The following is a 24,805-nucleotide window of genomic DNA, read 5'->3' on the forward strand; positions in this document are numbered from 1 at the left end:
ATTACTTCTTAATACATGCATTACTAAATAACAATAAAAGAGGACTGTGTGTCCTCATAATCTAATAATTTAATAATCTAATCTCTTGTCTTTACCAAATTCTGAATTCAGAGCTGCAAAAAGTCTGGGAACCCTCGTGAAGGATTCAGTAAAATTTGCTTGCAGCTTCAATTGGTGGTAAGGAAGACAAATGCCATGTTAGCATTCATTTCCAGAGGACTCGGATATAAAAGCAATGATATATTAAGATACTGCATGGTGGAAACCGAGATTAACTCATACAAAATGCTGGAAGATCTCAGCTGGATAGGAAGCATCTCTGGAAAGAAATAAACATTCAATATTTCAGGCTGAAACTTCCTGCAGAAAAATATTACATCAGGAATGTCAGCTGAGGCTCTGTGAGGCACTGGTCAGACAGCATTTGGGGAACTGTGAGCAATTATGAGTCCCTTATGTAAGAAAGTATGGAATGTTGAACATAGAACAGCACATCACAGGAACAGGCCCTTTGTCCCACAATATTTTGTCGAACAAATGACAAATGACAAAGAAAATGTCTGCCTACATATTACCCATATCCTTCCATACATTCACGTACCTATTTAAACTCTCTGAAAAGACCCTAATATATCTGCCTTGACCATCACCATAGCATCCACCACACTCCGTATAAAAAAAACCTCATATCTCCATTGAAATGACCACCTTACATGATTGTCACTGGTATTAGGCAATTCAACCCTGAGTAGATGTGATTTGTCTACTCTATCTATGTCCCTCACAATCTTATAAACCTAGCAGATCTCCCCACAGCCACTGTGTCTCCGAAGAAAACAACCAAATTCTGTCCAACTTCTCATTGTAGCACATGCCCTCTAATTCAGGCAACATTCAGAATCAGGTTGAATATCTCTGACATATATTGGGAAAATTGCCCTAAACCTCTTTTCTCACCTACTCCAAAGCCCCAACATTCTTCTAATAATGGGGCAACCAGAACTGTATGCAATACTTCAGATGAGGCAGAAGCAGATTTCTGTAAAGTTGAAACATAATAGTTAATACATTGTATTTACAGCAATTAAAGCTCTTCAGCAACAGCAAACATCTTCATCACTATTTGCTCTATGTGTAAAGTTCTGTGTGAAAAGAAAACATCGCACAAGCTGACTGAAGTGAGAAGGCAAAATGTCTGTGTTGGATCAGTGAGCAGGAACGGCGACAACAGCATTGTACTCAACATAAACATTCACCTCCAAGAGTAAAACCTTCAAGACAAGCTTGCAGCGATCTAATATTGAATTATGAGTACAACTCTTCCACGGAAACTGTACGTGGCTCTTAAAAGGGCTGGTGGGTTTGTCTTATCAGCACTCAGCCACTTCACTAGGAACTAGTATACATGGTCACTGCTTTTGTGCTTTCCGACATTGTGTACTTGGACTGCTCCCTGGGTAGCAGCAGGCACATGGCACTCTGGATCTCCTAGAAGCTGATGGTCGACGGCTTGTTGTAATGGTTTAGTCGGGAAGCCTCACCCGTGATGCGCTCGAAAATGTCGTTCACCAATGAGCTCATGATGCGCGTGGCACTGGAGGAGATGCTGGTATCGGGGTGAACCTGCTTCTTCACCTTGTACCCATAGATGGAGTAAGTCTCCTTCCTCATCCTTTTGCACTCCGTGCCTCCCTTGCTTTGCACTTTGGACACAGTTTTCTTGGCGCCCTTCTTGGCCACTTTGGATAGCTCAGGCATTTCTTAAATCAGTTTCAGACACTGAATGAAATGGAACTGGTTGCATCACCAATTTACTTGGCAGCTACATCCTTGCCCTGTAGTAACATGGAATTGGCAAAATAAGGTTCTCATTGGTAGATTTGGACAAATGAAAGCTAACATTTCAATATAACCCTTTGATTGGGCAACATGAACATGCAAACCACAGCCAAGGATGACCAAAGTCAAAAAGGCTTAGCAATGATTCATTGGTAACACAAGGAGACATAAAGTTGGTTATCCAATATTGGAAACACTAGAAGAGTGTTGGGAGCACTTCATTCATAAGGTCTTCAGTTCTGGGTGGATGGGAAATGAATGGGTACAAAATATTGGCTTGTTTCATGTGAAATATGATCCCAGTGTACCCGTTTCTGTCACTCCATGGTTTGACTGTGGTTGATTTAAGCCTTCAAGAAAATATCACGATGAAGAGTAGTTGTATGTCAATAGCACAGGTGGTTCAGTGATATATGCAAAGCAGACATGATAGATTCTTACACTCTATGCAGATGGTTCGAAAGATACAGTGACAGGTCATTCAGATGTTTCCATTTTGTTACAAAGTTTCAGGTGACTATCAAAGAAGAGATTATCAGATAAAGTATCAGAATTCACATCAAAGATATTTGCTATTTTTTCAGCCTTGGAATGGGTTAAAGTATGCCCCGATTCTGTACACCTGCGCTTTGATTCTTTTTCAGTTTAGTTAATTATGTGAAGTGTTGTATGACATTGGCGATCATAGTCGTTCCATGATCATGACCGCTCTTACCAAATTTTTCTACAGAAGTAGCTTGCAGTTGCCTTCTTCTGCTCAATGTCTATACACGTTTCAGGTTTGCCATCTATTAAAGCAGGTATATTGAACTATAGCCCAATATTTCTGATTAGGATTGGACAGCAGTCATTGAGGTTACAGGATCTAGGCTTGTGTATACAAATAAAGTGGTAGATGTTCTAGCCAACCAATCATTTAAACTTCAGGATATCAAAGTGGAGTGTTGACGTGTGGCCAAGTGGTTAAGACGTTCATCTAGTGATTGTACGTCGCTAGTTCGAGCCTTGGCTGAGGCTGTGTGTGTCCTTGAGCAAGGCCTTAACCACACATTGCTGTGTGATGACACCGGTGCTAAGCTGTATGGGTCCTAATACCCTTCCCTTGGACAACATCGGTGGCATGGAGAGGGGAGACTTGCAGCATGGGCAACTGCCGGACTTCCATACAACCTTGCCCAGGAAACCTTCCAAAGGTGCAAATCCAATGTCTCATCAGAGTGTCGGAGGCCTACATCAAAGTGGTGTTGCTTTTGGAAATATGGGAGATAAAAAGGTCAATTCGATCATTGTGGCAACAAAGTTTGGATAAGGAAAGGATAGTGAGAACTGGGAGATGTGTATAAAAGCAGAAAACAATTTATAGTTGTATATTGGACATACAAGGTGGAATAATTCCTTGTTTTCAATTAATATGTATGATATGGGCAATTGTATGGACAGCATATTATGGGTATTTGTATAGAGAGAACTTGTCAAGAAATGGTGCAACATGTATTTTTTCAATGTAGTTCCTATGAGATGGAAAGGAAGCATCTAATTGCTAAATGGACATCTTTGGGACAGAAACAATTTAACATTTAAGCTTGTTAGGATATCACTGTCATTGTAATAAATAAAAGTCTATATCTGACGTTCTGAAAAGCAATAGAAGTTTTCATAGTATTTGAGGTTAACTTTTTGGAAGGAGAATTCAGTGGGTATAGTCTCTGTCTCTTTAATCCACAATCCAACTCAGTAGATGGTGGTATTGTACCTTGTGTTACTCTGCCAACCACCAATCAACCTTACAAAAGAAATTAGAAGGGCTTTTTTCCTTAAGGTACTCTCAAAGTAGTTTGATTGTAATGTTCTTAAGAGGTGACAAACATATATTGATGAGGGTAGTTTGTGAGTTTGACTCTACAATTACAGGGGGAAAAATTCAAGCTAGATCTATATGTATTACAGTGGAGTAAATGGAATAACAGAGGCACAAGAGAGGACCTGATCAAAGTCAAATGAAAGGTGGCACGAGCGGGGATGACAGCAGTATAGCAATCACTGGAGTTTAGAGCAGCAATTTGGAAGGCACAAAATAGTTATATCACAAAGTTGGAAAAATGAGCTTCTCCCTCAGTCCTGACGAAGTGTCTCGGCCCGAAACATCGACTGTACCTTTTCCAACAGATGCTGCCTGGCCTGCTGCATTCACCAGCATTTTTTATGGGTCACCATAAAAAATGCTGGTGAGCGCAGCAGGCCAGGTAGCATCTATAGTAAGAGGTATAGTCAACATTTGCCTGGCCTGCTGCACTCACCAGCATTTTTTGTATGTGTTGCTTGAATTCCCAGCACCTGCAGATTTCCTCGTGTTTGATTTTTTATGTGTGTTGCTTTTCCCTCAGTGTTTACTTTTCACCATAGATGCTGTCTGGCCTGCTGAGTTCCTCCAGCATTTTGTGTGTGTTGCAAGCATGTAAAGAAGATTGGTTGATTTCAATCAACAGAGTAGGAATAAAAGAGGCCTTTCATGGTTGCCTGAGCCTCTAAATAGCTGCTAGGAAAATTATTAACATTTCCCTTGAACAGGAATTTTTCCAGGTGCCTTCAAAACTGTGGCTGTAAAACCCCTACTTACTAACTACAGGCATAGATCAAAACTTCCCTTCCTGGGCAAGGTTTTTGAGAAAGATATATTCAAACAACAGAAATTTCTGACTTAGCCCATTACATTGATACCAACAGTTGGAATCAATCCATAATTATCCCTTCCACCAGTACTTGTCCTGTAACCTGGGTAATGCAAGTGATTGACAAGACATTCCTAAAATACCATTAGGCACTCTGCTTTCACCACTCTCTCTGGTAGAGTGTTCCAGTTACTCACCTTCAACTTACCCCCCATGTCCTGCAGGTCTATCTACTCCTGATATGGGGGAAGCTCTCTGCAACCTACCCAACCTCAACCCCTGATAATTTTCTACACCTAAATCATTTCCCCTCTTAAGCAGGGATCAGAGCTGGGTCAGTGTATGTTTGTCATCTACATCAATGATCTGAATGATAATGCTTTAACATCAAACAACAAGTTTGCCGATGGTAGCAAGTTTGGGATGTAGTGGACAACAAGGAAGCTATTGAAGCTTGCAGTATGATCTGGGAATTATTGCGTGAATGTGGAGTCACAGGTAGCGAGCCCACAGAGAGAACTCTAGGCACATTGGCCTTCATAAATCAAAACATTCAGTACAGAATTTGGGATGGGTTAATGAAAGAAAATTATGGGAGTAAGTACATTTTTTGCCAGGAAAATATGCAATTAAGCACGTTCTCTAAACGTTCACAGACAACAAAATATTATCCGCTGAAGAAGCTGAAAGATTAAAAGCTATCTCAGTTGCTGGCCCGAGCTGTGTTTTACCTGAATTCCAGGACTCCGGTCTCTGTGTTTGCTCTTTTTCCAGAATATCATTGATTAATTTTTGGAGAAATGAGTACAAATCTTAAGAAGTTTTATATCTGTTATTCAGGGTGTTCGGTAGTAATGATACAGACTAACTTTCAATATGGAAACAGGGTGAAAATAAAATTGATCCCAAACATCTCTCCGGGGAACATACACACACAGCAGAAATCTTCCTCAGCTCCGGCAGTGCTTTAGAAAACCATCTCGCACATCACAACTCCACTTGCTTAGAAAAATATAAGCACACTTTTTTAGATATTTACAAATTAGAGACTTCTTGCATTCTCAACTTCATACACCTCCTAAATGTCCAGATAAGAATTTAATTGATACAATTTTTACTTTGAAACCAATTCATAATGGATCTATCTCTAATATAGTCTGTTGTTGGCAATGAGAAATATTCCATTAGACAAAATTAAAATCCTCTGGGAACAAGACCTACGGATTTCAATTGATGAGGATACTTGGAATGGAATTTTTAAACTTGTTCACACCTCTTTGTTATGTGTGCATCACTCACTTTTACAATTTAAGGTGGTTCATATAGCCTATATGACTGAAGATAAGCTCTCTCATTTTTACTCAGATTTTTCTCCATACTGTAATAGATGTAATGTCAAAGAGACCTCTCTAATTCATATGTTTTGGTCTTGTCTGCGGTTTGACAAATTTTGGAAAGAAGTATTTCAAACTTTCTTGGAGCTTTTTAAAGTAAACTTTAAACCGCTCTGTTGGAGGAAATGATTTTACTCTTAAGCAGAATGATTTGCATATTTCGGCTTTTATTTCTCTTGCAGCCAGAAGAGCTTTGTTGCTTAAGTGGAAAGATGCCGCACCATCTACTCATACCCATTGGTTGATTGATGTTATGTCATGTTTAAATCTAGAGAAGATTAGGTGTTCTATTTCTATACCTAGACAAGATTTTGTCACATTATGGAGACGTTTTTGGAACTACTTTCACAACTTTTGATTTGTTTAGCAATGATGATGGCTATTATATGTTTGAATTTACGATTATATGTCAGAGATTTTTTTCTTTTAACCAAACAGCTGTTTTTTTTCTCTCTTTTTTTGTTTTGTTACGGGTTTTGATTTTGTTTTAGATTAGAATAAAATACACCTTTTCAATATTATGGTTAATTTACCATACATAGTTATGGGGCATTTCAATCTTGTTTCTGTTTCCATAATATCATAATGTATTTTGTATTTGTCTATGCAAGTAATTAATTAAAACATTGAAGAAAAAAAGAAAGAAGATAAATTAGTATGGTTTTCGTGTTTCTGTGAAAAGAGCTTGTTCAGAAATCTTTCGCAGAGACAAAAAAAACCCGAGTCCTTTCCTCCGCACTCATGGTATCCGCAGGACAGCCCCTTCACAGACACTGTGAGTGGCTCTGAAAAGAGCCTTTGGGTAGCTGGGATTCATATTCTGTCTCTTCACTTACTGGCTCCGCCGTTTTTTGGGGTGCGGCCGAGTTATTGGCTAATACTCCACCCTGGACGATCGTCACCCCTCCATAGGATGCGGACCTTCTTGTCCCTGGCCGTGTCGGCAGCCAGTTCAAGAATTTCAGCCGTCAGATCCTCGAGCACAGAACCCAGAAAGACCGAGGCTCCGGACCCACTTGCTCAGCATAGTTGCCCTTTCTCAAGAGCCTATTAACACGGCCCAAAAGGAACTGGGCCAGGAGCGAGCTTTCCTGCCGCTTTTACTCTTTTTTTTACTCTCTTTATTCATTTTCAACAAGCTCAGCAAAACCCAAAGAATGAGGAAATGCTTCTGGTCCTCGGCCTTCTTGAATGTCCTGTGGCCATGCAATTTGACATTCAGGATTGCTACAACAACGATTAAGGTCATTGAAGAACAAATAAACCAACGAGAGAGCCGACCTATTTACCAATTAAAAGCGCGGAAGTAAGCTCTGATCCGCCGAAAATAAACCGAAATTTGAAAACAGCCCGCCAAAAATCCTTCGTTCCAACCGAATCTAAAATCAAATCATTACGGATCTGCTTGTGCAATAATTTTCCGCATTAACCGATTACTGAAGCTAATTATGCAGAACGGTCTGGGTATTTCACTTAACGATATCTCTACTCAGAGAGAAAAAAATGTTTTCTCATTTGCTTTCCCTGATCATTGTGTGAAAGGCATCGTGTTACAACCGAGTTGCTCTTTTCAAAATACGGCTGGAGTTTAGCCTGGAATTTTGACAAATTATTGTGACTGTACCGTCTGGCATTGAAATTTAATTCAAAGAATATGACGAAAAACTGCAGCTCTGTTCATGAAACAGTGAGTGGCTCTTAAAAGAGCCTTTGGGTTTTCGGCTTGTTTTGGCAGCACTCTTCACTTGGAGCTGGTGTACTTGGTCACTGCCTTTGTCCCTTCCGATACGGCGTGTTTGGCCAGCTCCCCGGGCAGCAGCAGGCGCACGGCGGTCTGGATCTCCCGGGAGCTGATGGTGGATCGCTTGTTGTAATGGGCTAGGCGGGAAGCCTCGCCAGCGATGCGCTCGAAAATGTCGTTCACGAACGAATTCATGATGCCCATGGCCTTGGATGAGATGCCGGTGTCTGGGTGAACCTGCTTCATCACTTTGTAGATATAGATGGAGTAACTCTCCTTCCTCACCCTCCTGCGCTTCTTGCCAGCCTTGCCTGTTGGTTTCGGCAGCGCTTTCTTAGCGCCCTTCTTGGGAGCAGGCTTCTGATCGGGCATTCCTCTTCTCCAATTCAGACTCAAATAAGCAGTATTTCCGTCGGAGCGCCTCTTAAATAGGAAACGCTGACGACTGTATGCTAATCAAGGAATAGATTTTCAAAGAATGTTCATTGGCTACATTGGGAGACGAATCACCATCGAAATTATTACTACAACTCCTATATTTGGCTATCAGAGGTTACAAAAACAGTCGCACTCTCCACCAATCAGAAGCCTCTCCCAGTCTGCGGACCGGGAAGCTTGCCGCCAGTGACAGTTCTACGTGGCGTTTATTACGACAGCAGGGATAGGAGGGTAGAGAGAAAAGTTGTGGCTGACATTAAACATAGGAAAACGTAAAATGGAATTGCAGAAGAAATAAACTCACATTCGGATAAAAAGTTCAAAGTTAATTTATTATCAATATAAATATATGTCACCATCAAGAAGCATGATTCATTTTCTTGCGGGCAAAATAACCATTCCTGTCTTGATCGCTGACTGAGAAGACAGCATGTCCTCCTGGGTAGTATTATACTAATAAAAAATTAGTTTGGCGGTCTCTGTTGTGGAGTCTAGACCTCTTCTGGAGTCGTATAAAACTCTAGTCGGGCCTCCTCTGGCGTGCTGTTCAAAAATCTAGTTCAGCTTTTTCAAAGTTTGAAGTTCGAAGCACATTTTACTATCAAGGTATGCATAAATTATTCAATCTTGGGGTTTGTCTGCTTACAGGCAACCACAGTATCCAATATTAAAAAAAATCAACACCCAATCTACAGAGAGATAAATAAAACAAATCAATTCGTGAAAACAATAAAGCAAATATCAGCATTCAGAATGAAATTGAGTCCATAAACCTTGAGGCCAAAGAGGATTAGAGTATAAAAGTCCAGTTCAGCCTCCTCTGGAAAACTACATCTAGTCTGGTTGTTGCATTATAGGAAATAATTGAAGACTTTGGAGAGGATTCAGAATAGATTTAGACAATAAGAACAGAAATAGGTCATTCGGTCCATCGATTTTGCTCCGTCATTCCATCATATCTGAGTTAATATCCCTGTCAATCACGTTTTTCAGCATTCTCTCTGTAACCTTTTGTCTCCTTGACTAATCAAAAACCTATATCGCAAAGCTGGAAAAACAAGCTTTTCCCTCAGTGTTTACTCTTCCCTGTCTGGCCTGCTGAGTTCCTCCAGCATTTTGTGTGTGTTGCAAGCATGTGAAGAAGATTGGTTGATAGGCAATGAGCAGAGTAGGAATAAAGGAGGCCTTTTATGGTTGCCCGATCCTCTTAATAGCTGCTAGGAAAATTATTAACACTTCCCTTAAACAGGAATTTTTCCAGGTGTCCTCAAATCTGTGGCTGTAAAACCCCTACTAACTACAGGCATAGATCAAAACTTCCCTTCCTGGGCAAGTTTCTTGAGAAAGATATATTTAAACAGCACAACTTTTTGAATGAGCCCATTACATCAATACCAATCAGTTAGAATCCATCCATATTTATCCCTTCTACCAGCACTTGTCCTGTAACCTGGGTAATTGAAGTGATTGACAAGACATTTCTAAAATACCATTAGGCACTCTGCTTTCACCACTTTCTCTGGTAGAGTGTTCCAGTTACTCACCCTCAACTTACACCCCCCACCACCATGTCCTGCAGGTCTATCTACTTCTGATATGGGGGAAAGTTCTCTGCAACCTACCCGATCTCAACCCCTGATAATTTTCTACACCTAAATTATCTCCCCTCTTCAGCATGGATCAGGGCTGGGTCAGTGTATGTTTGCCATCTACATCAAATATTGTCTGGATGATAATACTTTAACACGGAACAACGAATTTGCTGATAGCAGCAAGATTGGGGATGTAGTGGACAATGAGGAAGCTATTGAAGCTTGCAGTGTGTTTTGGGAATTATTGCGTGAATGTGGAGTCGCAGGTAGCGAGCCCACAGGGAGAGTTCTAAGCACATTGGCCTTCATAAATAAAAACATTGGGTACAGAAGTTGGGATGGGGTCATGAAAGGAGATTATGAGAGTAAATACATTTTTGCCAGGAAAATATACAATTAATCATGCTCTCCAAATGCTCACAGACGGCAAAATATTGCAGACACTGTGAGTGGCTCTAAAAAGAGCCTTTGGATAGCTGGGTTTCATATTCTGCCTCTTCACTTACTGGCTCCGCCGTTTTTCTTGGTGCGGCCTCGTTATTGGGTGATCGTCACCTCTCCATATGATGAGGGCCTTCTTGTTGTCCCTAGCCGCGTTGCCAACCAGTTCAAGAATTTCAGCCGTCAGATACTGGAACACAGAGCCCAGAAAGACCGAGGCTCCGGCACCCACTCACTCAGCATAGTTGCCCTTTCTCAAGAGGAAATGGGCCGGGTACGAGCTTTCCTGCTGGTTTTACTCTGTCCACTCTTTTGAACAAGCTCAGCAACACCCAGAGAATGAGAAGATTCTTCCGGCCCTCGGCTTCTTTGTATACCCTGTGGGGATGCAATCAGACAATCAGGATTGGTGCGGAAACGCTTAAGCTCAATGGAGAACAAATAAACCAGCGAGAGAGCCGATTTATTCACTCATCAAAATCAAAAGCGCGGAAGTAACTTCTTACCCGCCGAAAATAAACTGAAACATGAAAACAGCCCGCCAAAAATCCTTTCTTCAAACCGAATCTAAAATAATCATTACAGATCTGCTTGTGGAATAATTCCCCGCATTAACCCATTACTGAAGTCCGCCACATCTAATGTTTGCGTAGCTAATATTGCATGAGTGTTTGGGTATTTCATTTAACGATATGTCCACTCTGAGAAAAAAAAATCGTTTTTCAGTTGCTGTCCCCGGTCATTGAGTAAACTGCATGATGTTACGACGAGTTGCTCTTCGCAAACTACGGCTGGAGTTTAGCCTGCAATTTTGAAAAAAAAAATGGTGAAAATACCGCCTGGCATTGAAATTGAATTAAAAGAATATGACGAAAAAATTGCAGCTCTGTTAACGAAATAGTGAGTGGCTCTTAAAAGAGCCTTTGGGTTTTCGGTTTGTTTTGGCAGCACTCTTCACTTGGAGCTGGTGTACTTGGTCACTGCCTTTGTCCCCTCCGACACGGCGTGCTTGGCCAGCTCCCCGGGCAGCAGCAAGCGCACTGCGGTCTGGATCTCCCGAGAACTGATGGTCGACCGCTTGTTGTAATGGGCTAGCCGAGAAGCCTCGCCAGCGATGCGCTCGAAAATATCATTCACGAACGAGTTCATGATGCTCATGGCCTTGGAGGAGATGCCGGTGTCGGGGTGAACCTGCTTCATCACTTTGTAGATATAGATGGAGTAACTCTCCTTCCTCAGCCTCCTGCGCTTCTTGCCAGCCTTTCCTGTTGGTTTCGGCAGCGCTTTCTTAGCGCCTTCTTGGGAGCAGGCTTCTGATCGGGCATTTCTTCCGTCGATTTCAGACTCAAATAAGCAGGATTTCCGTCGGAGCACGTCTTAAATAGGAAACGCCGACGTCAGTATGCTAATCAAGGAATGGAGCACTTGAGAATGTTCATTGGCTACCTTGAGAGACGAATCATCATCAAATTATTACGACAAATATTGTATTTGGATATCAGAGGCTACAAATACAGTCACTCGCTCCTCCAATTGGAAGCCCCTCCCAGTCTGCGGACTAGGAAATTTGCAGGCCCGTGATGTTCTCCGTGCCGTTTATTGCGACAGAGGGTTAGAAACATAGAAAACCTGCAGCACAATATACGCCCTTCGGCTCACAAAGCTGTGCCGAACATGTACTTACCTTATAACTACGTAGGTTTACCCATAGCCCTCTATTTTTCTGAGCTCCATGCATCCACCCAGGAGTCTCTTAAAAGACCCTGTCGTTTCCGCCTCCACCACCGCCGCCGGCAGTCCATTCCATGCACTCACCACTCTCTGCGTAAAAAAAAACTTACCCCTGACATCTCCTCTGTATCTACTTCCAAACACCTTAAAAATATGTCTGCAATTACAGCACTGGGAAAAAGCCTCTGACTATCCGCACGATCAATGCCTCTCATTATCTTGTACACCTCTATGAGGTCAGCTTTCATCCTCCGTCGCTCCGAGGAGAAAAGACCGAGTTCACTCAACCTATTCTCATAAGGCATGCTCCCCAATACAGGCAAGACCTTGTAAATCTCCACTGCACTCTTTCTATGGTTTCCACGTCCTTCCTGTAGTGAGACGACCAGAATTGAGCTCAGTACTTCAAGTGGGATCTGACCAAGGTCCTATATAGCTGCAACATTACCTCTCGGCGCTCTTAAACTGAATCCCACGATTGATGAAGGCCAATGCACCGTATTGTGTCCGACGGACTAGGATCCCAAGATCTCTCTGATCGTCCACACTGCAAGAGTCTTGCCATTCTGCCATCATATTTGACCTACCAAAATAAACCACCTCACACTTTTCTGGGTTAAACTCCACCTGCCTCTTCCCAGTCCAGTTTTGCTTCCTATCAATGTCCCATTGTAACCTCTGCCAGCCCTACACACTATCCACAACACCCCAAACCTTTGTGTCATCAACAAATTTACTAACCCATCCCCTCACCCCGCACTTCCTCATACAGGTCATTTATAAAAATCATGAAGAGTAGGGGTCCCAGAACAAATCCGTGAGGCCCACCACTTGTCACTGGCCTCCATGCAGAATATGACCCATCTACAACCACTCTTTTCCTTCTGTGGGCAAGCCAGTTCTGGACCCACAAAGCAATGTCCCCTTGGATCCCATGCCTCCTTACTTTCTCAATAAGCCTTGCATGGTGTACCCTATCAAGTGCCTCAGTGAAATCCATATACACTACATCTACGGCTCTACCTTCATCAATGTGTTTAGTCATATCCTCAAAAAGTTCAATCAGGTTAGTAAGGCATGACCTACATTTGACAAAGCCATGCTGACTATTTCTAATTATCTTATGCCGCTCCAAGTGTTCATAAATCCTGCCTCTCAGGATCATCTGCATCAATGTAACAACCACTGAAGTAAGACTGTCTGGTCATTAATTTCCTGGGCTATCTCTACTCCCTTTTTTGAATAAGGGAAGAACATCCACAACTGTCCAATCCTCTGGAACCTCTCTCGTCCTCATTGATGAATCAAAGATCATCGCCAAAGGCTCAGAAATCTCCTCCCCTGCTTCCCACAATAGTCTAGGGTACAACCCATCCGGTCCTGGTGACTTATCCAACTTGATGCTTTCCAAAAGATCCAGCACATCCTCTTCTTTAATATCTACATGCTCAAGCTTTACAGTCCACTGCCAGTCATCCCTACAATTGCCAAGATCGTTTTCCATATTGAATACTGAAACAAAGCATTCATTAAATATCTCTACCATCTCCTCCGGTTCCATACACGCTTTTCTACTGTCACACTTGATTGGTCCTATTCTCTCACATCTTATCTTCTTGCTCTTCACATACTCGTAGAATGCCTTGGAGTTTTCCTTAATCCTGTCCACCAAAGCCTTCTCATGGCCCTTTCTGGCTATCCTAATTTCATTCTTAAGTTCCTTCCTGCAGGCCTTATAATCTTCTAAATCTCTATCATTACCTAGTTTTTTGAACCTTTCATACGCTCCTCTTTTCTTCTTGACTAGATTTACAATAACCATTTTTACACTACAGTTCCTGTACGCTACCATCCTTTCCATGTCTTATTGGAATGTATTTACACAGAACCCCATGCAAATATGGCCTGAACATTTGCCACAATTCTTCCGTACATTTCCCTGAAAACATCTGTTTCCAATTTATCCCTCTAAGTTCCTGCCTGATAGCCTCATATTTCCCCTTACTCCAATTAAACGTTTCCCTAACTTGTCTGTTCCTATCCCTCTCCAATGCTATGGTAAAGGAGATAGAATTGTGATCACCATCTCCAAAATGGTCTCCCACTGAGAGACCTGACACCTGACCAGGTACATTTCCCAATATCTGATCAAGTATAGCCTCTCCTCTTGATAGATTATCTACATATTGTGTCAAGAAACCTTCCTGAACACACCTAACAAACTCCACCCCATCTAAACCCCTCACTCCAGGAAGATGCCAATCAATATTTGGGAAATTAAAATCTCCCACATAACAACACTGTTATTATTACTCCTTTCCAGAATCTGTCTCCCATCTGCTCCTCGATGTCCCTGTTACTATTGAACAGTCTTTAAAAAACACCCAGTAGAATTATTGACCCCTTCCTATTCTTAACTTCCACCCACAGAGACCCCATAGGCAACCCCTCCATGACTTCCTCCTTTTCTGCAGCTGTGACACCATCTGTGATCAACAGTGCCACGCCCACATCTCTTTTGCCTCCCTCCTTGTCCTTTCTGAAACATCTAAAGCCTGGCACTTGAAGTAGCCATTCCTGTCTGTGCACCATCCAAGTCTCTGTAATGGTCACAACATCATAGCTCCAAGTGCTGATCCACAGTCTAAGCTCATCCACTTTATTCATAATACTCTTTGCATTAAAATAGACACATCCGAAACCATCGGTCTGAGTGTGTCCCTTTACTATCACCTACCTATCCTCCCTTTTGCACTGTCTCCAAGCTTTCTCAGTTTGTGAGCCAACCTCACTTTCCTCCACCACTTCCGTTCAGTTCACACTCCCCAGCAATTCTAGTTTAAACTCTCTCCAATAGTCCTTGCAAACCTCCCTGCCAGGATATTGGCCCCCCCAGACTCAAGTGCAACCCGTCCTTATTGTACAAGTCACACCTTCCCCAGGTGAGGTCTCAATGATCCAGAAAACTGAATCCCTGCTCCCTGCTCCAGTCTCTCTGCCACACATTTATCCTCCACCTCAGTCTATTCCTATACTCACTGTCATGTGGGACAGCCAGTAATCCCGAGATTGTAGCTGATATTAAACAGAGAAAAATGTAAAATACAAATACAGATGAAATAGACTCACATTCAGCTCAAAGTTCAAATTAGATTATCAAAATACATATATATCACCAAGCATGATTCACTTTCTTGCGAGCATAATAATAATTCCTGAAACTGATGGGGTAAGTCCTGAGGCTCTTTTACCTTTGCCCTGATAGCAGACTGAGAAGAGAGTATGTCCTGGGTGGTGTTATACTAATAAAAAATCAGTTAGGCCATCTCTGAAGTGGAATCTAGGTCTCTTCTGGAATCCTATAAAATACTAGTTAGGCCCCCTCTGGAGTACAGCCAAAAGTCTAGTTAGGACTCCTGTGGAGTTGAGCTAAGAGTCTAGTTAAGCCTTCTCTGGAGTGCTGTTGAAAAATCTAGTTCAGCCTTCTCAAAGTTGAAAGTACATTTTATTATCAAAGTATGTATAAATTATCCAATCATGGGATTCGTCTGCATACAGGCAGCCACAAAACTGAATTTAAAGAAAAGACCAACACCCAATCTATAGAGAGATTAAAAAAAAAATCAATTCATGCAAACAATAGAGCAAGCGTCAGTATTCAGAATGAAGGCAAAGATTAGAGAATGAAATTCTAGTTAGGCCTCCTCTGGAATAGAGTCTAAGAGACCAGTTAGGCCTTGTCCAGAATACTACATTCTAGTCTGGTTGGTACTTTACAAGAAAGAACTGAAGACTTTGGAGAGGATTCAGAATAGATTTAGTCCATTAGAACAGAAATAGGTCTGTCAGTACATCTATTTTACTCTGCCATTACATCATATCTGAGATTATCCCTGTCAATCACTTTCTTTGGCCTTCTCCCTTGTAACCTTTGACTCCCTGACTAATCAAGCACCTATCATATTCCATTTTAAATATGCTCAATGACTTGACCTCCACACATGTCTGTGACAGTGAATTCCATTGAATAACTACCTACTGGCTCAAGAAAGTCCTCCTCATCTCTGTTCTCAATAGTAATCTCTCTATTCTGTAGCTGTGTCATTTGGTCCTAAGCTCTACCCACTACATGAAACATCCTCACCATATCTACTGTATTCATGCCTTTTAATATTTGATAGGTTTTAATAAGGTCACCCCTTATTCTTCTGAATTCCAATGAGTTGAGGCCCAGAACCATCAAATACACAAACTATATCCACACTATCACTCCTGGAATCATTCCTGTGAACTTCCTCTAGACCATCTCGAATGCCAGCACAACTCTTCTCAGATAATAGGATAAAAACTGTTCATAATACTGAAGTGCTATCTAACCAATGACTTATAAAAAAGACTCAGCTTTACATGATTGCTTTTATATTCTTATCCTGTCAAAATGAATACTAACATTGAAATTCCCTTCCTTACCACTGACTCAAATGGCAAGATAACCTTTATGGAATCCTGCACAAGTACTCCCAAGTCACTTCGTACCTCTAATTTTTGAATCTTCTCCCTCTTTAGAAAACAATCTATACCTTTTTTTCTTCCACCAACATACATGATCAAACACTTCAAAACACTCTATTGCAACTGAAACTTCTTTGCCCATTCTTCAAATCTGTCTAAGTCCTTTTGCAGACTCCCAGCTTCTTTAAAATTGACTGCCTCTCCATCTATATTTGTATCATCAATTACTAGGTCTGAAAGAATTTTCAAAGGGTTATAAATCTGGTCAGCTCCATCTTGGTTACCAGCCTACAAAGGACGCAGGACATCTTCAAAGAGCAGTGTCTCAAAAGACAGTATCCATTATTAAGGACCTCCAGCACCCACTGCATGCCCTCTTCTCACTGTTAACATCAGGTAGGAGGTACAGAAGCCTAAAAGCACACACTCAGTGATTCAGGAAAAGCTCCTGAATAAGCCCCTCTGCCATTCGATTCCTAAGTACTATCTCAATTTTTAATATAATGTACCTCTGGTTTCTGCACTTTTATTAAAAACTATTCAATATGTGTACACTGTAATTGATTTACTTCTTTATTATTATTTTTTATTTTTTTTCTCTCTTCTAGATTATGTATTGCATTGAACTGCTGCTGCTAAGTTATCAAATTTCATGTCACATGCCAGTGATAATAAACCTGATTCTTATTTTGATTCTGAACCTGGCCACAAAAGCCATCAATTCCATCATCCAAACCATTTACATATAACATGAAAAGGAGTAGTCTCAACACTAAACCTTGCAGTAAAGCACTAGTCACTGGCAGTTAACCAGAAAATGCCTCCATTATTTCCATTCTTTGCCTCCCGCTCTTTGGACAATCTTCTACCCATACTGGTACTTTTCCTGTAATACCATGGGTTCTTACCTTCTTAAGCAACAGCATGTTCAGCAACTTGCACAAGCCTTTCTGAAAATCTGAATAAACAACATCTACTGACTCTCCTTTGTCTATTTTGTCTGTTATTTCCTCAAAGAATTGCAAAAGTTTTGTCAGGCAAGATTTCTCCTTTTGAAAACCCTGCTGACTTTGGCCGATTTTATCATGTGCCTTCAAAATTCATCAATAACAATGGACTCCAACATCTACCCAACCACTGAAGTCAGACTAACTGGTCTATAATTTCCTTCCTACTGCCTCCTTCCGTTCTTAAAAGTGGAATGACATTTCCAAATTTCCAGTTCTCTGGAACTATTCCTGAATCTAGTGATTCTTGAAAGATCATTATTAATGCCTCCACAATTTCTTCAATTAACTCTTTCAGAATCCAATTGGTCCAGTTGACCTATCTACATTAAGACATTGCAATTCCCCAAGCACCTTCTCCCTCCAATAGCAACTGCATTCACTTATATCCCAACACTCTCCAACTTCCATCATACTGCTAGTTTCTTCTACATTGAAGACTGATGCCAAATCGTTATTCAGTTAATCTGTAAATCTCTTGTGCTCCATTACTACCTGATATTGATCAGCTCAGCATAGGTGCACAAAGCTATTGGGCAGAAGCAACTGCAGTTTGATGGACAGGGAAAGCAGACGATCCAGTTGTCTTTATTTCACCCTTTTTGTGGACTCTAAACTGATTCTTGCGGTTGGATAATCTAATCAGAAGAACTGAATGTGGACACAGAAAGCTTCAAGGAATGATTTGCTGAACCTGAGACCATTCTCTAACAAGTAGTCATTTGTTATGTAAAAAGAGTGGACTCTAATCTGATTCTTGACTCTGGGACAATCTAATCAGAGCAACAAACCTGAGACCATTCACAAAGGAGTAGCTACTTGTCATGTAAAATGCCAGACCAATCTGTAATCTCATTAGACTCTGTCTGGGTTGCCTCATTTAACTGGTTTGGACCAGTCAGAGTGCAAAGGCATAAATACAAAAGGCTGGGGTGGGCAGAGCCATAAAACAATATTGGTTGTAGCCCTGTACAATGACCAGTAAGCAGGTGACCCAGGTACATCACGTGACCTGAACCAATAGGATGGAGATGCAATGGTTCAATTGATGAGGAACAGTATAAGACTCAGGAGCTCTAAGTAAGCAGGGGCGTTATTAGAACCCTCTCCAACAGCCATAGACCAACCATTGTGGATAAGGAGGACCCCACAGACACGTGGAGATTGGAACCATGAGGAATCCCTGTCCAGTGTAGACTCATTTCCCGGGTAATACCTTTTCTCTTCATTGACGGTTCACGGATTGTCAGGGGTTCTAGTAGAGAGCACACAGGTAGATAGGAGTGTGAACCCACATGCTTTTTAGTTGAAATAATAAAAGTTACTTGTTAGCACATACAGATTTTCTGTGCCTCACTGATCATTATTATAAGGGGTGATTCTTGTAACAGAATTGGCGTCCCTGGCTGGGCTCGAGGATAAATCTCTTTGTTCAGCAGGAGACTTGAGTCGGACCATGTGAGTGAGGTGCAGCGATTTGGGGCTGGGTAGTTATCGGTTACTGGCTGTTATCAGGGTGAACCTGCTTCATCACCTTGTACACGTAGATGGAGTAAAAGCTTTAGGCTTTTCTTAAATGAGTTTCAGACACAGAATGAAATGGAACTGGTGGCATCGACAATTTAATTGGCAATGTGGTCCCCACCTGTAGTAATGAGGAATCAGCAAAATAAGGTTCTCATCAGTAGATTTGGACAAATGAAAGCTAACGTTTCAATCCAACCCTCTTATTGGACAATAGACCAATCACAGCCTAGGCTGACCACAGTCAACAGGGGTTAGCAATGGGTCATTGGTTAACATAAGGAGACATAAAGTTGGTTATCCAATATTGCCAACATTAGTAGAGCATTGGGAGTACTTCATTCATAAGGTCTTCAGTTCTGTGTGGATGGGAAATGTATGTGTACAAAATATTGGCTTGTTTCATATGAAATATGATCCCAGTATACCCATTTTTGTTACTCCATGGTTGATTTAAGCCTTCAAGAAAATATCATTGTGAAGAATGATTGTATGTCAGTATCACAGGTAGTTCCATCATATATGCAAAGCAGACGTGATAGATTCTTGCACTCTACACAGATGGTTCAGAAGATACAGTTACAGGTCCTTCAGGTGTTTCAGTTTTGTTCCAAAGTTTCAGGTGATTATTAAGAAAAAAAAAAATATAAGATGAAGTATCAGAATTCACATCAAAAATATTTGCTATCATTTCAGCCTTGGAATGGGTTGAAGAATTATGCCCCAAATCTGTCCATCTGTGCTTTGATTCTTTTTCGGTTTTGTTTATTATGTGAAATGTTGTATGACGTTGGTGATCATAGTATTTCCATGCTCATGACTACTCTTAGCAAATTTTTCTGCAGAAGTAGCTTGCTGTTGCCTTCTTCTGGTTAATGCCTTTACAAGTTTCAGGCTTACCATCTATTAAAACAGGTATATTGAACTATAGGCCAAAAATTCTTCTTTGGATTGGACAGCAGGTTACAGGATCCAGGCTGGTGTATACAAACAAAGTGGCAGATATTATAGCCAACCAGTCATTTAAACTTAAGGATATCAAAGTAGAAATATGAGAGATGAAATCTATAATTAAAAGGTCAATTTGATCACCATAACAACAAAGATTGGATAAGGAAAGAATGGCATTTATATCAGATTTAGCTGGTGAGTACTCAACTGGGAAATTGTGTATAAAAGGAGGAAATAATTTATACTTAGATATTGGACATACGAGATTGAATAACTCCTTGTTTTCAATTAACAAGGGTGATATGGACATTTGGAAAGAGAGCATATTATGGGCACTTGTATAGAGAGAACTTGTCAAGAAACAATGCAACATGCATTTTTTCAATGCAGTTCCTATGAGGTTCAAAGGAAGCACCTAATTGCTAAATTGAGATCTTGGGATGGACGCAATTTAACATGGAGGGATTGTTAGGATATCACTATCATTTTAATGTAAACAAGTCTATTTTTAACATTCTGAAAATAAATGGACATTTTGATATTATTTGAGATTAATTTTTTGGATGGCGAATTCAGTGGGTATACTTCCTGTCTCATTATACCACAATCCAACTCAGTAGGCGGTGGTATTGCATCTTGTGTTACTCTGCCAACCACCAATCAACCTTACAAAAACAAAATTAGTAGGGCTTTTTTCCTTAAGATACTCTTGACTCAATTTGATTGGAATGTTTTTAAGAGGTGACAAATATATATTGACGAGGGTAGTTTGAGAGTTTGATTCTACAATTTGAGGGGGAGAAATTCAAGATATATCTATCCATATTACAGTGGAGTAAATGAAATTACAGAGGCATGAGAGAGGAGCTGATCAACGTCAAATGAAAGGTGGCACAAGCAGAGATGACAGCATTGCAGCAATGGCTGGAGTTTATAGGAGCAAACTGGAAGGCACAAAACAGTTGTATCACAAAATTGGAAAAACAAGCTTTTCCTTCAGTGTTTACTCTTCTCCATAGATGCTTTCTGGCCTGCTGACTTCCTCCAGCATTTTGTGTGTGTTGCAAGCATGTAAAGAAGATTGGTTGATTGGCAATGAGCAGAGTAGGAATAAAGGAGGCTTTTATGATTGTCAGATCCTCTGAATAGCTGCTAGGAAAATTATTAACACATCCCATTAACAAGAATTTTTTCAGGTGCCTTCAAGTCTGTGGCTGTAAAACCCCTACTTACTAACTACAGGAATAGATGAAAACTTCCCTTCCTGGGCAAGGTTTCTGAGAAAGACATACTCAAACAACACAACTTTCTGAATGAGCCCATTACACTGATACCAATCAGTTGGAATCCATCCATATTCATCCCATCTACCAGCACTTGTCCTGTAACCTGGGTAATTCAAGTGATTGCAAGACATTTCTAAAGTACCAAAGGGACTCTGCTTTCACTACTCCCTCGGGTAGAGTGTTCCAGTTACTCACCCTCAACTTATCTCCCATGTCCTGCAGGTCTATCTACTCCTGACATGGAAGAAAGCTCTCTGCAACCTACCCGATCTCAACCCCTGATAATTTTATACAACTAAATAATTTCCCCTCTTAATCAGGGATTGTGCTGGGTCAGTGCATGTTTGCCATTTACAGCAACTATAAGGATGATAATACTGTAATACCGATCAACAAATTTGCGGATGGCACCAAAATTGAGGGTGTGGGGGACAACGAGGAAGGCTATTGAAGCTTGCAGTGTGACTTGGGAATTATTGCGTGAATGTGGAGTCACAGGTAGCGAGCACACAGAGAGCTCTTGGCACATTGACCTTCATAAATGAGTACATAAGTTAGGATGTTATGATGAAATTGCAAGAGGCCTAATTCAGAGTACTGTGTGCAGTTACCGACAGTTTAACATCTGTCCCAGAAAAGATTTGAAGGTCTAAGAGAGGCGGGAATGTAAGTAGTGAAAATAGGGTAATGAAGGGTGATTATGGGAATAAATACACTTATACAAGTTAAATATGCAATTAAGCATGTTCAAAGACAACAAAACATTATCTGATGAAGGGCTGAAGAGTTTTTATATCAGTTATTCAGGACGTTCGGTAGTAATGTTACAGACTAACCTTCAATATTGAAGCGGAGTGAAAATAAAATTGACCCCAACCATCTCTCCGGGGAGCATACACACACACATACACACACACACACACACACACACACACACACACACACACACACACACACACACACACACACACACACACACACACACACACACACACACACACACACACACACACACACACACACACACACACAGCAGAAAACTTCTTCAGCTCCGGAAACGATTTAGAAAACCACCTCGGCACATCCCAACTCGCCTTTTTTAAAAGCAAAAAAAAAATACCTGTAGAATATACATTAGTATGATTTTCGTATTTCTGAAAAAAGTACTTCCTCATTCTCTTTTGCTGTGACCAAACAGCATTCTCTTTCTTAAGAACTTTCGCAGCGACAGCGAAACCCGAATCCTTTCCTGCGCACTCATGGAATGCCCCTTCACAGACACTGTGAGTGGCTCTGAAAAGAGCCTTTCGGTAGCTGGGTTTCATATTCTCTGTCTTCACCTACTGGATCGTCCGTTTCTTTTGAGCAACAACACGGCCTGGATATTGAGTAACACAACGTCCTGGGCGATTGTCACCCCTCCTGATGACGCGGTCCTTCTTGTTGTCCCTGGCCGCGTTGCCAGCCAGTTCAAGAATTTAAGCCGTCAGATACTCGAGCACAGAACCCAGAGAGACCGAAGCTCCGACACCCACTTGCTCAGCATAGTTGCCCTTTCTCAAGAGCTTATTAACACGGCCCAATAGGAACTGGGCCGGGGACAAGTTCTCCTGCTGGTTTTACTTCCTCCATATCAACAAGCTGAGCAACACCCAGGGAATGAGGAAATGCTTCCGGTCCACGGCCTTCCTGTATGGCCCTGAGGGGATGCAGTGAGACATTCAGGATTGGTGTATCAACGCTTAAATTCATTGGAGAACAAATAGAAAAATCAAAAGCGCGAAAATAACTTCTTACCCGCCGAAAACAAACTGAAACTTGATACCAGCCCGCCAAAAATCCTTTGTGCAAACCTAATCTAAAATCAAATAATTGCAGATCTGCTTGTGGGATAATTCTCCGAATTAACCCATCACTGAAGTCTGACATATCTAATGTTTGAGTGCAGCTAATATTGCAGAAGTGTCTCGGGATTTCATTTAACGATATCTCTACCCAGAACAAAATTCGATTCTCAGATGCTGTCCCCGTCAGACATTATGTGAACGGCATCATGTTACGGCCGAGTTCTTCTCAATCTACGGTTTGAGTTTAGCCTGCAGTTTGGACAAATTATTGGTTGAAGTACCGTCTGGCATTGAAATTGAATGCAGCTCTGTTAACGAAATAGTGAGTGGCTCTTAAAAGAGCCTTTGGGTTTTCGGTTTGTTTTGGCAGCACTCTTCACTTGGAGCTGGTGTACTTGGTCACTGCCTTTGTTCCCTCCGACACGGCGTGCTTGGCCAGCTCCCCGGGCAGCAGTAGGCGCACTGCGGTCTGGATCTCCCGAGAGCTGATGGTCGACCGCTTGTTGTAATGGGCTAAGCGGGAAGCCTCGCCAGCGATGCGCTCGAAAATGTCATTTACGAACGAGTTCATGATGCTCATGGCCTTGGAGGAGATGCCAGTGTCAGGGTGAACCTGCTTCATCACTTTGTAGATGTAGATGGCGTAACTCTCCTTCCTCACCCTCCTACGCTTCTTGCCAGACTTGCCTGATGGCTTCGGCAGCGCTTTCTTAGCGCCCTTCTTGGGAGCAGGCTTCTGATCGGGCATTTCTTCCGTCGAGTTCAGACTCGAATATGCAGCAGTTCCGGCGGAGCGCGTATTAAATAGGAAATGCTGACGTCGTATGCTAATCAGGGAATGGAGTATTAGAGGATGTTCATTGGCTACATTGATAGACGACTCACCATCGAAATTTCAACGACAAATCCTATATTTGGATATCAGAGTTTACATGAACAGTCGCTCGCTCCACCAATCAGAAGCCTCTCCCAGCCGACTGACCCGGAATCATGCCGGGAAGCGACTGTTCTCCGTGCCGTTCATTGCGACTGCAGGGGTACAGTAAGAAGGTAGAGAGATACTGGATGTTGAGCAAGCTCAGGCCCGCAGGATACGTAGTGGTGCATTCAGAACATCACCTATATCAGCTCTCCAAGTCGAAATGGGGGAAATACCATAAAGACTTCGAAGAATAAAGCTAAGAATAAGCTAATTACTGGGTTAACATCATCATGGGACATAACTACTCACATCCAGCTAAAGCTATATTAAAAGACTGCTGGGAACATAATAAGTCAATTTATAATAGCTTTGGATGGATCGGTGATGCAGCAGCAGAAAAATATGGTCTACACGAAATGGAATATAGCCCTACAGTTCCAATATCTGATGTTCCTCCTTGGCTCTTTACAATGCATACAATAGATAAAAACCTGCTACAACCTTTAAAAAAAGTCTAACTATGGAATCAAACAGATAGTACAAAAATATATAGATTCACATTTTAGAAATGAACTTGTAATATTTACAGATGGATCAAAACACCCTAGATCTGGCCACACAGGTATTGCAGTCTATATTCCTCAGAGCAAAACTAGTAACAGGAAAAGAACATCAAACCATTTATTAGTGTATTCAACAGAATTAATGGCAATATTAGATTATGAAGACACTCAGTCCTCATTTATTGTCATTTAGAAATGCATGCATTATCTTATGTTTTGAGTGCATTATCTTGGGTAGAAGAAAATAATATCAAAAAGGCTGTAACCTGTTCAGACAGTTGATCTGCGTTAATCTCAATCAAATCAAGAAAATCAGAAAGTAGACAGGATATTTTATTGGAGATTTTA

General features: G+C 41.3%; 3 protein-coding genes and 1 pseudogene across 6 annotated transcripts; all 4 read right to left on the minus strand.

Annotated features, from left to right (window-relative positions):
* Positions 1–1,389: 1,389 nt before the first annotated feature.
* Positions 1,390–1,758, minus strand: LOC140190035 (histone H2B 1/2-like; annotated as a pseudogene).
* Positions 1,759–7,616: 5,858 nt separating this feature from the next.
* LOC140189986 (histone H2B 1/2-like) lies at positions 7,617–8,024 on the minus strand. The gene has a single exon (XM_072246370.1). It carries the CDS (start codon positions 8,013–8,015, stop codon positions 7,644–7,646), a length of 372 nt encoding a protein of 123 aa, XP_072102471.1. The 5' UTR covers positions 8,016–8,024; the 3' UTR covers positions 7,617–7,643.
* Positions 8,025–8,438: 414 nt separating this feature from the next.
* LOC140190055 (histone H2B 1/2-like) lies at positions 8,439–23,730 on the minus strand. 4 transcript variants are annotated; one of them, XM_072246493.1, is made up of 3 exons: positions 22,246–23,730; positions 10,180–10,492; positions 8,439–8,770 (listed from the first exon to the last, which is right to left on the minus strand). In XM_072246493.1, the coding sequence occupies exon 1, from the start codon at positions 23,718–23,720 to the stop codon at positions 23,349–23,351; it is 372 nt and encodes a 123-aa protein (XP_072102594.1). In that variant the 5' UTR covers positions 23,721–23,730; the 3' UTR covers positions 8,439–8,770; positions 10,180–10,492; positions 22,246–23,348. The 4 variants fall into 4 exon arrangements, with proteins under 4 accessions (XP_072102594.1, XP_072102593.1, XP_072102596.1 ...); XM_072246492.1 differs by having other exon boundaries at positions 8,439–10,492; XM_072246495.1 differs by lacking the exons at positions 8,439–8,770; positions 10,180–10,492 and adding an exon at positions 11,423–11,935.
* LOC140190056 (histone H2B 7) lies at positions 10,486–11,411 on the minus strand. Its single transcript, XM_072246496.1, has one exon. The coding sequence runs from the start codon at positions 11,312–11,314 to the stop codon at positions 11,069–11,071; it is 246 nt and encodes an 81-aa protein (XP_072102597.1). The 5' UTR covers positions 11,315–11,411; the 3' UTR covers positions 10,486–11,068.
* Positions 23,731–24,805: the final 1,075 nt, after the last annotated feature.

Source organism: Mobula birostris, chromosome 29 (genome assembly GCF_030028105.1).
Source record: "Mobula birostris isolate sMobBir1 chromosome 29, sMobBir1.hap1, whole genome shotgun sequence".
Lineage (NCBI taxonomy): Eukaryota > Metazoa > Chordata > Chondrichthyes > Myliobatiformes > Myliobatidae > Mobula > Mobula birostris.